Source organism: Eupeodes corollae, chromosome 2 (assembly GCF_945859685.1).
Source record: "Eupeodes corollae chromosome 2, idEupCoro1.1, whole genome shotgun sequence".
NCBI classification, from domain to species: Eukaryota; Metazoa; Arthropoda; class Insecta; order Diptera; family Syrphidae; genus Eupeodes; species Eupeodes corollae.
Genome location: NC_079148.1, coordinates 113,177,242 through 113,193,496, shown reverse-complemented (window position 1 = coordinate 113,193,496; position 16,255 = coordinate 113,177,242). Strand labels below are relative to the sequence as shown.

At 33.0% G+C, this 16,255-nt stretch overlaps 1 protein-coding gene across 1 annotated transcript in view; it reads left to right on the top strand.

Annotated features, from left to right (window-relative positions):
* LOC129945191 (titin-like) overlaps positions 1 to 16,255 on the top strand; it is a 270,413-nt gene that overhangs the window by 31,902 nt on the left and 222,256 nt on the right. Inside the window, 1 exon segment of the mRNA XM_056054849.1 lies at positions 5,804 to 5,992. Coding sequence (XP_055910824.1) covers positions 5,804 to 5,992 — 189 coding nt within the window.

Below are 16,255 nucleotides of genomic sequence, written 5' to 3'. Positions count from 1 at the left end.
GGTCCTTTACTAAAATCATTCAATTTGTAGATCAAAAACTATTTTTTAAATGTTAAATTAACAATCATATATAGAATACTCAAAATTAATGAATATTTGAAAAAAAAGTATGACGGTTTTTAGTAAACCAGTAATACTTCTAAGTTATTCGTATACAAAAAGAATTATAGTAGAATTGCAAGGATTTTTTAAAGGTTTTGTGGTTAAACAATTTCAGCACATTAATATTGTTTAGTGATAGCCTGCAGAATTTTACGATATCCTTTATAGAACACACATCATACACTTTAAGAACTTATCCAAAAAACGATCTTAAAAACAGGCCACAACACTTAATTTGTTTTCATAATATTTCTTCTTTTCCGCCAATATTCCCGAAATGACAACCAAAGAGTCAAAGATTTAAAATAGAACCTACATTTTAAAACTGCTGGTATATTTACCTGTTAAATAAGTTTAAACAAATTTAATTATATTTTGTTTTGAACCTGTTTTATTTAGTGCTTATACGACACCCATTTTTTTAATTCTAATAAACAAACTTTACAATTGTATCATAGAATATTATATTTTTAAAAACAATATTCAAATCGGTTAGTTTTTTTTAGAAAATTTTAAAATAAAATAAAGATTCTATGGGATACGCCTCTAGAGCAATACAAATATTTTGTATATTTTAAGAAGCCAAATTATGTCAATGATTTTTAGATAAAATTTCATAAAAATCTATTGGACCGTTTTTGAGATAATTTGACTATCAAATTTCAATGACAAATACCGTTATTTTTGTTATCTCGAAAAAAAATTAAATTGTCCTGATACCTTAATTTCCAAGTTTTAACTTAATCTACTCACTTTCTACTAGAATAGTGTTTCATTAAAATCTCCTGTTCCGAATTTTTACGAATGAAATATTTGTATTATAATTCCAATATGAAAGAATTAAAAATTGGGGACAATTTTATAAGAAATTTAATATTCTACAAAAAAGTCCACAGCACCAAACTACTGCTAGAGACATGAGCTATAAGCCGTTGAACCTTACGATATTTTCTAAAATTTATTTGATTTAATAACGCAGTTCAACTTGTAAATGTAGGTAGTAATTATGTTTTTTCTAGGGGCTCTGATTGCTTTAGTTTGAAAACGATCTCAAATCAATCTATCAAATCAGGTTTTAGAAATAAAACATTTTATAATTCAAAAAAAGACCTAATATTGGACTTTTTTTTTAAATAAAACACATAATGATTAATTTTCAAAACTACTATCTCTTACTTTGATATGTCGTTTAAAAATGTTTAGAACTCCGCAGCAAGGCTAGTTATATTAACCTGAAATTTTAATTCCATGTTAATATAAATACTAATATAAACAATAAAAACAACATTTCAAAACATCAGATAGAGTCAAATCAGAATAACGAATGAGTGAATATCGAAAACTAAGTAAGATACTTTTTTTAAAAAATTGACTTATGCCACTTTCAAAATAAACGGCTCATTGTTAGTCTACGTTCAACTTGCCTATGTATAAGCGGATCGCTTCGCACGACCCCATTGGCGGCTAAAGACACCTTACACTACCTAACACCTCTTGACATATTTAGCAAACAAATAGCTGCAAGCTCTGCTATTCGCCTCAAAGCTTCATCGCAGTGGACTAACAACAACATTGGCCATTCCGTAATTTGTAGGCATTTAGAATCAATTCCAAACCACACAGACTACACCACCCACTAACTGCCATTCCTGAAAGATGGGTTGATCCATTTTTATGCAGATGGTTCAAAAACAAAAGAAGTGCTTGGTGGAGGTGTGTTCTCTGAACGACTGAAATTAAGGCTTGAAACTTAATCATTGTAGCGTGTTCCAGGCGAAACTTATGGCGATAAAGGAAGTCTTGTCCTGGTTTAAAGAAAACGTGATATCAACATCTAATATCACTATTTTCTTAGATAGTCAGGCCGCTATCAAATCTCTGGACTCTATCTCTACAAACTCTATAACAGTCCATAACTGTCGATCATCTCTAATGGAGAGGGCACAATAGTTTAATATTCACCTTTGCTGGGTGCCGGGCCATATAGACATTCTAGGTAACTGTTAGGCAGACGAACTCACCAGGAACGGTACATTGCAGCCTATCCTACCACGACTGGTATGAAAAAGACAAATACCAGGTGGAACAACATCACCACGTGTCAGGTCATACAAAGATATCTCTAAGCAGGTCGCATATAAGCTCGATAATAGGTGTCATAACTGGACACTGTCTAATAGGAAAGCACGCGACTTCGCTTGGCGTATTCTCAAATGAATTTCGCAGAAGATGTATGGACAAGGAATATGAGGAAACAGTTATTCACCTTCTCTGTAAATGCCCTGTGCTAGCACAAAAACGCAAGAATTACCTAGGAGAATTCTTCTATAACGATATAAATCAAGCATAATCAGCCTCTCACGTTTCGTAAGGGACTCAAACTGGTTTCATTGCGCTTAGGATAAAGTCTCAAGATTCATGTGGTATCACAATAGGCCATTGAACAGGCCTTAGTGTGTCCGTTTCCATCTTGGACAACCACTTTAACCTAACCTAAGGCGCTAGTTCTCTATGGACTTTTGCGTCACCTTATTTATTTAAAATTTTTACCGACCAGTGAATTAATTGAAAATTCAATTGTACTTATTATTAAAAAAAATTGTATAAATTTGTTTGCCTAAATGGGTTACCGGAAATGCTTTTGACTTTGAAAGAAATGTAGGAACATGAGCTCCAATGTGTACGTAAAATTGTAAAAAATTAAGTAATTTATGTAATACAGCACTTTGTGCCTTCTTAATTTGCTCACAACTTTTGTTTGCATCCACTTCACCATCTAAATTATGTTTTCTACCAGAATAAACATTTTGCTGACATTTTTCAGAAGTATAAACGCTTTTTCTGTAATTTTCCTTAATTTATTTATTATCTCACAGAGTCACTTAAATATTAGAAAAGCTCAGTCACACTCCGAGTGGCAATAAACGTTTTGTTATCATACTCTTCAAAAGCACACCAAGCTGTAAATCTTTTGCCAAAAATATTTTATAAATATTCAATAATGTGGTGTTCATTTCATAAGCCTTTTACTGTAATGTAACTTTATAAGTACCTTATCCTTTGTGGTGAAAATATGATTTTTCTCTTTACACAAATACATATATCTCTTTTTAAGACTTGTTCCCTTTGCAGTTACTTATGACCAATATATTATTTACTTACTACTTGTAGAAGTAGATGCAGTTCTCTTAATAATTAGCTTCATACATCTCTCGATTATTTTAACGAATAATTTTCCTCAATTGTTTATATGCAGCTTAATAATGTTTTTAAGACTGCAGCATCACAACCTCACGAAAAGACTTAACTCATCTTGGTGAGTTGCAAAAGATGAAGCTTCTTAAAACTTGAAATTGTTAGAAAGAAAAAGTGTATTTATTTAAACAATTTCTATATTGAAATTGTTTACATTTTCTCTTGGCACACACATTTGGCTCTACAATCGACGAGAAGAAGTCTTTCTTTGTAGTTTGTAGTGTGTGCAGTATGTACTTATTAATGGTAATTTATTACTTTGTTTGCATAATTTATTTACTTACGAGAAAATGAAATTAACAGTAAATTGTTCAATTGATTTTCACACATCACTTATCAAATGACCGTGATGAATGCAATGAAAGTGTGATTATTTACCTATTTCGTTTCTTTAAACTGAGCTCTTCAGTAAGAAAATGTAAATTATACTGGTGGCCAGATCAAAAAACCATTAGACATTATTTACTAAAACAAGTTGGCCATCTACAAACGTTAAGTGCTGGGTAGGCCGTAGATTGTAGATCTTAATATATCTTATAAAATCCGATAAGTTCTGGTATATAGAGGTAAATTAAAGTCGTGACTTGACATAATTTGACATTGGCAAAGAAGAGTTTAAGACTCCTATCGAAACATGCATAATTATGTTTATTAACATCCATTAAGGCACAAAATAAAGTTTGTTAAACTTAAAAATTCAATAAAATTATGGGTGCCCTAAAACTGAAGTTAGACATCAATTGTCCCCATCTATAGAATATCAAAAAAAATAAATAATTTGTCCTGATAAGAACAAAAGATTACACCAAGAACGATATTACATTGCTATTTAGTTTTTTTCTTTTTATTTTCGAACTTTTGCATGTAGATTTTATGAACTTTTTCAAATATTATTCCCCAAAGAAAAAAGTTGTTATCTCTAGTGAAACCGTAGTGTTTGAATACCAAAGAATTAGCTGTTAGAGATTGATCAGAAATGAAAATAAATACAAAAATGCGTATACGCCCAGGTGTACCATTTAAAAATATATTCATTTTATCATCACTACCAAAACGTTTTTTTTCAAAAAGAAGGCCATATTATCTCAGGGCTGACATTTAAATATCTAAAATATCTTTCTTCTGAAGTTCGTTACAACAAAAACAAAAAAAAAACAATTTTGTTAAAAAAATACACATTTTGTAGCAACTACTGTAAGTACAGGTGAAAATAAAAAGCCTATAAAAATCTACCACTAATTCTCTTTATTTGCATAGCCACTTGCCAACTCTCTTAATACAAAATATAACTGAAAAATACTCGTGACATCGCGATTTCTCCCATGCGAGTTCAACTACACAATTTTCGTCGTACCGCTCCGTACAATTCGTCTAACGATTCTAATGCATATTAGATACTTTCCTGATCGAGTGCGGGTCTTTTGGCCATTTCAGCCAAAAGAGCAATCTTTCAGATACACAGCAGCTAGTATCTACTGTACGAAAAAAAGCCGAAGTAAAAACCTGCTGCCGGTGTGTTCCGCTCTGTGGCTTGCGTTCGCAGCCAAGTGATCAATCCCCAAGCACCAAAAACTCTGCCAGTTAGTCTCGTCAGTGAATCGCGCGTGTGATGATCGTGCGCTTCCAATAAAATTAATAATAATAATTCGAAAGAAGAAACAAAATACAATCACTCTTCTTCTCAAAGCACCACCACAATATTTTACTTATACAGAGAAATAAATATTTTAAAAAAATATTGTAAAAAAAACGAAACAAAAACTAAAACTAACAATATTATTGTAAATTTTGTCAGTTTCAATGCCAAAGTCTGTCTCGTAATCGTGCGACATTGCGGCGTTTTTTAATTTCATTTGTTGTTGAAAAAATAAATAATCATTATTTTTCTGTATTCTGTGGTGAATTTTTCAATCTTTTTGTGTGATCGTTACCGACACTGCCGTCCGTCGTCGTTGTTGGTTTTCGAGATTTGTGAATAGAAAGTGATCGCATCCAACCCCTATATGTAACAATTCGCACCTTCACCTACCCTATCTACCCCGTTCGCTTCTAATTCGCAGCTTTTTTCCCAAATGGGATTCTAATATTTGTTGTTTTCTTTTTATTTTGTGAATTGAATAAAAATAGAAATACATACCTAACAGAAAAATTTAAAGACACGCTATCAAATGAAGTCATTTTTCGCAGAAGAAACTGCTTCGCGGCGGGCGTTTTAGAATTTTAAACGAATTCTCTCTGTAGGAGTTTAGTGTGCTTGTTTTTTTTGGGATATCCTCATAAATAATTCGAAATACAGGATACTTGACCAAATATTTCAGAAAAAAAATATATAAAGAATAAGTAAGCAAGTGAGCTATTTTTGGTGAACTTTTGTGCAATCTCGAAAGGAGGAAGCAATCGCAGAATACCTGATTTGGACACCGGGTCCGGCAACGTGCCATAAAAGATTTCACGGTTATTAAAACAAGCTGCTGGCACCACATCGACGACGACTACGTCAGCCATGGATTCCTCAATGTCTTCGCTATATTCGCGCGATAATGACTATGATGGGCCAATAGCAGTACGGGCTACAACTATTGGAACCGTTGTTGTACGCAGCGGACCAATTCAAATGGTGATCGCACTTTTACAAGTAAGTTTTTTTCACTTGAATTGTTTTCTCTTTTGGAAACATAACATAAGTACATAAGTACAGAGGAACGTTTGCTACAATCTTTAAAATTTGTCAACACTAAAATAATAACAAATGGTTAGTAATATTTTCAAGGTCATTTTAATGGATCGTGTGCTACGAGTATGTATGGCCCAAAATCAACCATGGCCGTGAATATAATTTGATGATTTAATTAATTTAAATTAAGAAAAATATTTGATATGCGTGAATAAATTGATTAGGTAGAAAAATATTGGCTTGAGTTGAAGTATATAAGAGTTGTATGAACTTATGAACGAACATTGAGCTTTTATTTCTTTTAAATTGAATCAAGTTTTATGCTACTCTGGCTTTTACATTAAAACCGTTTAAAGGTTTATGTAGGGGTTATGGGTTAAAGTAAATGAGTAATTTTTAGCATACAGTTTTTAATTGAAAATTTTTAAACCAATACAATTTTAAAGAAATTTGAGCTTTTGCTTGGAAATTAAAATTGCTGCGAAATAATATTTTTCTAAAATAATGGAGCTCTTTAGCAGAAATAAAAAAAAGTTGTATAAAAACTATCTCAACATCTTGATCTTATGGTTCAGGGCTTAAATGTTGAAAGGAATTATGCCTTAAAGAATCATCACTTTTAGAAGTATTATTTTGAAATAGACCTAAAGAATTTTGTTTAAATATTATTAAGTTTTCAATTTTCTTCAGGAAAAATCAATTTTAATTAAACAGATTTAAGTTCAAGTAGCACCTGTGCTGGATGGTTGGTGCGTATAATTGTCATGCCAGAGGTCTGGGTTCAATAACAACCTATATAAACTTACTTTTTTTCCCCAGTACTTCCTCTTGCAAGGAATACAAAATAAAATTCTTGTCGCGAATAATGCCTTTTTTAAATTAAAACTTCAGATTTCGCATACAAATATACATCGCCTCGGTCCCTGAAATTATTGGCACACATAAATCTTTGTGATATGTAAGTCACTTAAGCCTGGTTTTTTATAAGCTTTAGCGCCACTAAATTGTATTTCTTATGTACATAACCATTTTTATTTTTTGAAATAGCTATAAGCTGAACTTTAACTTAAAGTTCAATAAGTTGCAAAAAATACAAACAAACGAAATCAGAAAACAAAAATAATTTCTTGGTATAATACTTACATAGATATTACAGATACGATTTTTGGTCAAATTTTCTTCGATGTTTTTGAGAAGATTTAAAAAAACTGTAGGTAATCGTTGTATAAGAACAATTTTTTTCCAGTCTACTGGAATATAAGTAAATTGGGTATACACGATAAAATTTAAAAATTTACTATGTTTTGAAAGTCACGATTACGAACTTCTTAATCTTAGTAATGTTCTTTTTAGTCAGAATTATGAAATAAAAATATTTGTTTGAAGTTTGAGTAAATTTCAGTCATTAAGCTCAAGTAAGCTAAGTAAGGACTTTTTTAGACGAGTTTTTCGTCTTCAAAATAATGCTTGACTTTTCGGAAATTTAACAATCGTGTTGTCATGCTTAAAAGAATTTTTTTACGTTAGCAAATATGGGTTAACTGCTTTTGATGGCTTTTCAAAACGACACTAATCTGGTGGGTCAAATTTTCGTACTATGATGGTGTAAAATTAAAATTTTATGACGGAGATTAAGTCGTCCGATTTTTAATCCGGATTAACTCTTGACAAACCTACATTTGTATGACTTTCAAATTGAAATAAATTATTCTAACAATTATGAACCTATGTTTATATATAAAGGGTGATTTTTTAGCTATTATCTTTTTGGCTTCACTGGTTTAAACAGCTGACGCATGTTTCGTATTTTGTTTTACTGTCAAACATCTGTCTATAATTTAACAATCAATGAACCGTCTTACAAATGAACAACGTAAGACGTGCTCTGATAAGAAAGTTCATCTCGCACTTCTTCCATTTTATGGTCAGTTATGGGTCGATCCCACTAAGTGTCTATTCGGGATATTGTGACTAAATTTTGCACAAAATTAACATTGGTGGACATTAAACCACCAAAACACTCATGTAGAGTGCGATCTGAAGAAAATAACAGCTGTATCGGCCAGCGTTAATGGTGACCATTAATTATCGATTCGTCGACACTAGCAGCAATTGGGCCTCTGTTACACAGGAACATGTAAAATGTTTCAAAATTCAGAGAGTGCAAGAATTGAAGCCGAAAGACCAACTGCAATGTAAAATTTTTGGTGAATGGGCTCTTGAAAAGTTTGCCGAAGATCCACTTTTTTACCGAAAAATTGTGTTCAGTGACAAAGATCATTTTTGGCTAAAAGGGTACGTTAATATATGCAGAACTGTCAATTTTCTATTGAATATCAGCCAGAAGCATTGGAAAAGCTAAAAATGCCTCCAGAAAAAGTCACAGTTTGGTGCGGTTTATGGGCTGGTGGCATCATTGGACCGTACTTCTTCAAAGATAATGCGAATCGTAAGGTAACTGTGAATGGTGAGCGCTACCGTGAGATGATTTCCAATTTTTTTTTTGCCCAAAATGCAGGAGCTTGACTTGCATGAGATGTGGTTTCAAGAAGACGGTGCCGCAGCATCGGTGAACATTTTTGTTCACGTTTCGGCCCAGTCAATTGGCCGCCTAGATCGGGCGATTTAACGCCTTTAGCCTATTTTTTTGTGAGGCTATGTTTAAACTCATGTCTATACAGACCAGCCCATTTCAATTGACGCATTGGAAGACAACATTAAAGTATTTATTCGTGAGATAACGGCCAAAATGTTAGAAAGAGAAATCCAAAATTGGACTAAGCAGATAGACTATTGGAGGCGCAGTCAAGGTCAACATTTGCATGAAATAATCTTTTAGTACTAAATTATATGGACCGTAATATCGATATTTTTTTTTGTTGAAAAACTTAATTATAGCTTTTAAAAAATCACCCTTTATATATATTTACATAAAATCAAGAGCTAGTTTAGGATAATAGTTGCACTCGATAAGAAAAAAAGGCTTGCTCTTGAGATTTTTTCTTCAAATACTCGTAGTTTAAAAAAGCAACTCTACTTATTTAAATAAGTAAAGTACGATACATTTTTTCTTTTCTTAAATAACTATAATTAGATCTTAAACTGAACTTACCAAACGAAATACTGAACTCAACTAACCAAACGAAATGTTGACTTGCCTCCGGAATAAACTATTCACAAGAAAAAAACATGGAACTGGTATTGCCCCGAATACGACATTTTTAACCACTGTTTGTAGTTTGGGCTATGACTCCAAAAAATAAAACTAACTTGTTAGAGTAACTGCAGATCTTTTTAAAACACGGTAATTTTGGGACTCAAAACGAACAGAGTTTGATCATTGAGAAAACACTTATCTTAAAAAAGAATTCTTTAAACCAATTATCTGCTCAAAACCAGCTCAAGTGCAAAATTTCTAAGAACCTATTATTAAAGGCCAAGCTGTTTACTATACTGACCTAATTTTCAAGACTTATTAGCTTAATAGGTATTCCAATATTTGAATCCTTCCTTAACTATTAAAACACCGATTTTTGTCTACCCTTTTGAATATCTCGAAATAAATTTCTATAAAATATTAATAAATCTGCACTCACAAGAAATGTGCTAATGCAGAAGTTTTATTTTAATAATAAAAAATAAATAAATCCCAATCACCATAACGAATGACATGTATTTATTTTAATTAGTTGCACATGTTCCATAAAACAAATATAAACAAAAACACACTTAAAAACAAGAGACATTGCCAAAACATGTTCCTATACAATTTTTTATTATTTACTTGGAGCATTCCGAAAGTACCAAAAATAAACATATTTGCAACAATTTATAACTTTAGAAAAACTCGTAAAATGCTCCCCTTTAAATAAATATAAGAAAACATGTACTTTTTCAATTGAAATTGATGAACAGTGTACACTTTTGACTTAAATTTATTTAGGTATGTTGAAAAACTTGAGAAAATTACTTGCTATAAACATCACGAGCGCAAAATAACGCCTCCACAGACAGAACGCACATCTCTACTCCACGCCCCAAATATTTTATTCTACTCGGTCATTCATATGTACATTATGTATATCTGTATGTAGACATTTAAAATTCTATAAAGCTAATGTTGAAGATACATTAAAATGAATTTTCGACACTTAACTTATTTGGCAATTACATCACCACAGACCAAACTATACCGTACACAATCCCAATGAAATGAAATGATACATAAAGCTTCATTTTTAGTATGTTGAAAATATTTCCTCCCTGACTTGTATATCTATATCATGAAATGAAAGCTATGCGCCACAAAGTTTTTGGTTTTGATTTTTATTCCTTGAAATCATTTAGAATACAGTCAATTCCGATGTAACTGTGCCAGTTGGATTTTAATTTGAAACATAAATATTATTAAATTTTTTAATTATAATTAGAGCAAATTAGTATAAATGTATTAAGAAAAAACCATGATTTTGATATTTTTGAGCGATTTCTTTGGGCTTAACAAGGATAAAATCAAAAAAGAAAATGACTTTAGTGCTTAAGCTTGAGTAATTTTCTATTTCGCCTTTCGCAGTAATAGATTTACTAGTGAATTTTTGGTTATCAAATAGTGGTACAAATCCTTCGATACTTCAAAAAAATAAATGCTGGTGTGTCTCAGGGCTCTGTTCTGTCTCCAACACTCTTTCTCATTTGTATTAATAATCTCTTCCCTACAACTTCTAAGACAATTAATTGTTTTGCTGACTACAGTTCTCTTAGATGTTCAAAATCGTTTTCACTTTTCTCTTCTTTGGATCAGTACCTGCCACGAGACAATATGATAAACTTATCAAATCCCGACCTTAATAAAGAGTAACCCATTTTGCGGTTCCAAAAGTAAACCTTATAAAAACTTATAGAATATTTTGTTTCATCATTTCAATGACCATCAAGCGAATTATTGCAAGCATCGATTATTTTAAGGTAATTTTCGACTACTTTTTGACACATATTGGGTGGTACCTCAGCCATAACTTTAAAAATGTTAGTTTGTATGTGCTCAAGCGTTAAAGGCTCATCTGCATAAACACTGCCTTTCGCGTGGACCCACAATAAAAAGTCCAACGGTGTCAAATTGTGTGATCTTGGTGCCCAGTTGATATCGTCACGACGCGACGCGAAATTACGCTGCCAGAAATTTCTCTTGCAATAAAGACATATTCGCTTGAGTTGTGTGGCATGTGGTACCGTCTTGTTGAAACCACATATTTTCCAAGTCATATTTTTCAATAGCAGGTACAAAAAAGTCGGTCATTGTATGACCGTAACGCTTCGAATTGACGTTAACAGTCGTTCCATCGTCGTTTTCGTAGAAGTAAGGTTTAACCACACCTCTGTACCATAGAGCGGGCTTCAGTTGTTGCACGAACTGGGCTTTATATGGATATAAGTGTAGATCCAAATTCAGAACATGCCATAATGTGCCGTACGACAGTCCTAACGACCAAGAATCGACGCATTCAGGGCTTCGGCAACACTTTCAATTACAGCTGCGATATTTTCAGTGATACGAGCAAAACGATGATGGACAGGCCTTAAAATATATGCAAGCAATCCAATCTCTTGAAATTTCTTCACAATTTTGCGAATTGCTTGCGTGGTTGGACGATTATGTAAACTATAATCTTCTCTCAAAACACGATATGTGGCTGTGGCAGATTCACCATGTTTGTAGTAGGTTTTAACAATGTTTATGCGTTGTGCGATAGTTAAGCGATCCATTTTAGTAAATGTCAGACTTTTAACTGAAAAAAAAAATTGGTTTAACAACTTAGTTTGACAGATCTCAAAATCCAGTTGTATACTTTTGACACCACAAATCCTGCAAAGCGGAATGAAAACCCCAATGCTGTCTTGTAGTGCTCAAGCGAAATTTACCCCATTTATCACTATCCATGAGTGGCATTTGTATCAATAAATCTGAAATAAATGTGTAAGGCTTGAGTATAACTACCATCTCTGGGCTGGTGCTCCAGCCTCTTGGAAAGAATTCAAAAATGAGCATTTTAAACTATCTGTGACGGAAACGCCATAGGTTAGGTTAGCTTAAAGTGGCTGTCCAAGATGGAAACGGACACACCTACATGAATCTTGAGGCTTTCTTCTAAGCTCAATGAAACCAGTTTGAGTACCTTACAAAACGTGATTGATTCACTGTTGTTTACTCTTATGTTAACGAACTGCATTCCTCCCCTTAAAAAGTTAATCCGTAATGCTTGAACTTCTAGGAATGTTCATCAGTTTACCTTCGTGTCCAACTTCAATCGTATTATAAAGTAAAGATATTCTTTCTTTAACCGTACACCACGAATGCGGATTACCTAACCACGTTCTTCCTTTACTTGTCATTGCAATGTTAATTCAAAAATGTCATTTTTTATTTTTTTTCAAAAAAATAATATTTTTGAAAATATTAAAAAGAAAAAAATACCTAATTCCAGATCCTACAAACGAGCCAACGCTAAATAACAGCATGCCAAATCTATTTCTAAAAAACAATTGTAAATGTACAAAAGAAAGTTCTTTAACTATGTATTTTTGGGATAATGGAAAAAGTATGTGTATCTATTCCAATAGAAATAACTGTATTCTGCTTATGGAAACTCTCTTCAACTTATTCCGAAATACTGGATTACTTTGGCAAAAGATTTGTATCCAAAGACTATAAAATTACTTTGAAAAATATTTTTTGATTTTTAAATTTAGAATTTAAAGTTCCTTTTTTTTCTGAGTGACTCAAAGATCGAAACATCATCGATTGAAAAAGTAGATTCACATCTACAAACATACGTATTTGTATGTATGCTACACAACTTTGATGTTTTTTATTGCAAATTAAACAATTTGACCAACCATATTGAAGAAACAATATAATTACGCTCATGGATGTTGATTATGGAAAAGGGGGGTCGGTGTAAAGTTGAAGTATAAATCTCTTTTGGATTGGAACTGATTAGCGCTGATTTTCCGGCTTCATATTGTGCCTGGATCAAACGTGTACGGCGGCGTACGTATTGTATCTCTGATGATGCCCAGTGACCCAGTTAGAAAAACCATTAATGTCGGTAAAAATCTAAACAATCATTCGTCTTGCTCTGATTTTCTATAGATGTACGATTATTGTGGTGCGGGAAGAAAATCTCGTACTCATGCTCATTTTTCTTTCTCCACCGGAGTCCACCTAAGTGCATTCTAGAACTGATATAAGTACGAGTATCTTTCTATAGAGGAGTAATGTTTAGACGTGTGCCTGGATGCATTATTTCTATTAAAGTGGTGATTAAAACATTCAACTGATGGGAGAATTTTCTGAGTCATTGCAATAAGAAAAAAAAGAGGGGGGTGCAGAACGCATTATTCTGTACCACATGTGTAGATGTTGATACTTAAATTGTACATCATTCTTGTGGCAGCACCCACATATAAATGCACATAAGTTAAGCATACCTCAAGGCTTGAAATGTTGTCTTCGAAATGTCTTGATGTCAATTCAAGCACAGAGAAAATTTATAGCCACCTCATGTATTGTACATACGTTGTTGCACGCATATAGTGCGATGCTTCGCCGGATTTGCATAAAACAAGTACATTTTGACACGATCATCTGATGCATTTGTGTTGAACGTTTTTCGTCGTCGCGCTGCATGCCGGTCCGTCAGTCGTTCGTCGCGTTTTCTTTTGAAGGATCACTGTGACTTTAAAATAATTTTATGTATGTCGTATTTTCCGTGAAAACTACAATGAATTTAAAAAAAAGAAGATGCAAAATAATGTGTGAGAATTGGAATGTCTAGACACACAGAAGAGAAGATCGATGCACTGACGAGAATATGAATCAATATAGAAATAGTTGATTTAAGTATTCTGAGAAATTCATCATCATTCGAAAAAGAACATGAACTTCTAAGTGACAATAAATTTGAAAAAAGCAAAAGTGTTTTTATTTGGTTTTCAAATTGTCAACAAGGTTTTCCATCAAAAGTTATATTTGTTCTAAATGTTTTCATAATGACAGTTTTGTTATGGGTTCAAAATAAATACAATATTTCAGTCCCAAAAAATATCTTATTGTCAGTCAATATGAAGACGGTACTGGTTTTACTTCTCATAAACTCGCATCTCTGATCTGAATGCATTTATCTAACCACATTGATCGCCAAGAAATAAGTTGTTTTTTGCCTACAACAAGGGAAATCCGGCTCGAAGGACCAAAAAGGCTCATATATAGCGAATATATTTATTAATTTAATTTTACTACCCGCTAAAAATTCACACAAAATAAGAACTTTTTTGAAAAGCATGTTTGTTGACGTACCCATAATTCTTTGTATTATCACTAATGATGATTTTTTAATGGAAATTAGGGCCCCGATACCGTTCAAAATTGTGGTTTATGTTGATAAAACTTTAAATTTTGGGTCATCTGAGTTATGTGCAAGTGCAATCCAACACAAATTTACTAAGTTGAAGTCTAGAAAATCCTGTGATATCAAAAATGTGGAACTAATAAACCCTTTTCCAAGACAGCGGCGATTGTTTCATCCAATCCTGCGTTCTTTGAAGTATGGATTAGTTTAACGCTTGATGAATCATTGCATTCAAATTTTACAACGATTTAGGGCTGTAAAACAGGTAAAGCTAGTAAAACGTTGCCCAAACAAAACATCAACAACAACAGTATATTACTTACACGTTTATTTGAACACTTTTTCCATCCATATTAATTTGATGAAATTTGACCAAGGCAATGACAACCAATTTGGCAGATATTGAGTCAAGGATATGGAGTGTATCAGTTTCCAATAATCGGAATCCTCGATTGGACGAAGTGTTAAATCTTAAACGGGTGTCTACAGAAAAGACTGGTTATTTGTTCACATTTATCAAATATCCTTTCCACATTCCTGATCTATCGCTGATAAAAGAATATCTGTACTTGACAATACTTCCAAAAATACGCCTAAGGGTGAACTGATGAGAATTCCTAGATGTTTGAGTATCAGGTTAACTTAACAAGTAAATACAATTTTCAACAGAATGGTATAATAGAAAACTTTTGAGTATACCTAAATCTAAAGGTCTAACCAATCAAAAGCCTAAAATACACGCAACTAATTTCTTCTTAAATCTTAGAGGAACAAAGTCCCACCTGAAATCCTAAGAGCTTCTATTCTATTCTGTTACCATAAAATATTCAAAGTAATTTTGCAACGTTCACTTATCATAAAAACAAATTCCTATCTCACCGATAGTTCAGACCAGCACTAACATCAGCATCAACATCGACATCAGCAGCTGTGTCTTGCCATTAAAACGTCACAATTTTTAATGAAGCGTTCTTTATCTAAAAAGAAAAATGTTGCTTCCTCATTAGTGACGTTGCACTTTGCCAAAGAACCTAACAAAAAAGAAAAGAAGAAGTGTCAGGGCTTCAAGTGCTTGCCGCAAGTCATTACTTACTCCAGTCCTTGATGTCTGATGTGTATATAGTGACTATCACCACACCACACGTAACACCCCTCTTCTCACCCATTGCAAGGCGAATATCATCTAATTCTAAATTCAAATTTATGAACGCGTTTGAATTCGCGTGTAGAATTTTACATCATGTTCGTCTTGTCAGGAAGTTTTTATTTTTTGTTTTAATCTTCATTTTTCTTCGCTTATACTTCTATAACATGCTGAGCAGTGTAGTGGCGGCACGACGCGTTGAAAATTCCACGATTAGAAGCCATGTCGTGGAAATGCCGCAAAATACAAGCGGCCAAGGATGATCGTTTCACCGCATTAGATCATCAGTTTTATCCCACAGCCACGGTAATAGAACATCACAGAAGTTCTTATTCGTTTATGGGGTACGCTGCTGGTGAGCTGGCTGGCTGCTGAGTCTGGGACTCTAAAAGCTGCCAACGGACCACTTCACCATTTCAAGCGATTTACTTTAAACGAGTCTCGAGAGGAACGCACTAGATGTGGCATGCCACATTTGTATTTTTGTATACATACTTACAACAAACAACTAACGTTCATATTCTGTCCCATCTGTTGGGTAACATAAAACAACAACAACAAATAGAGACTACAAAAGCAAATTGTTCCTTAACATGCGGAATTGTATAAAGTCTCTAGTTAGCCAGAGATTGCAATTAAGGAAGGTAAATCTGCATAGAAAATTGTTAGATA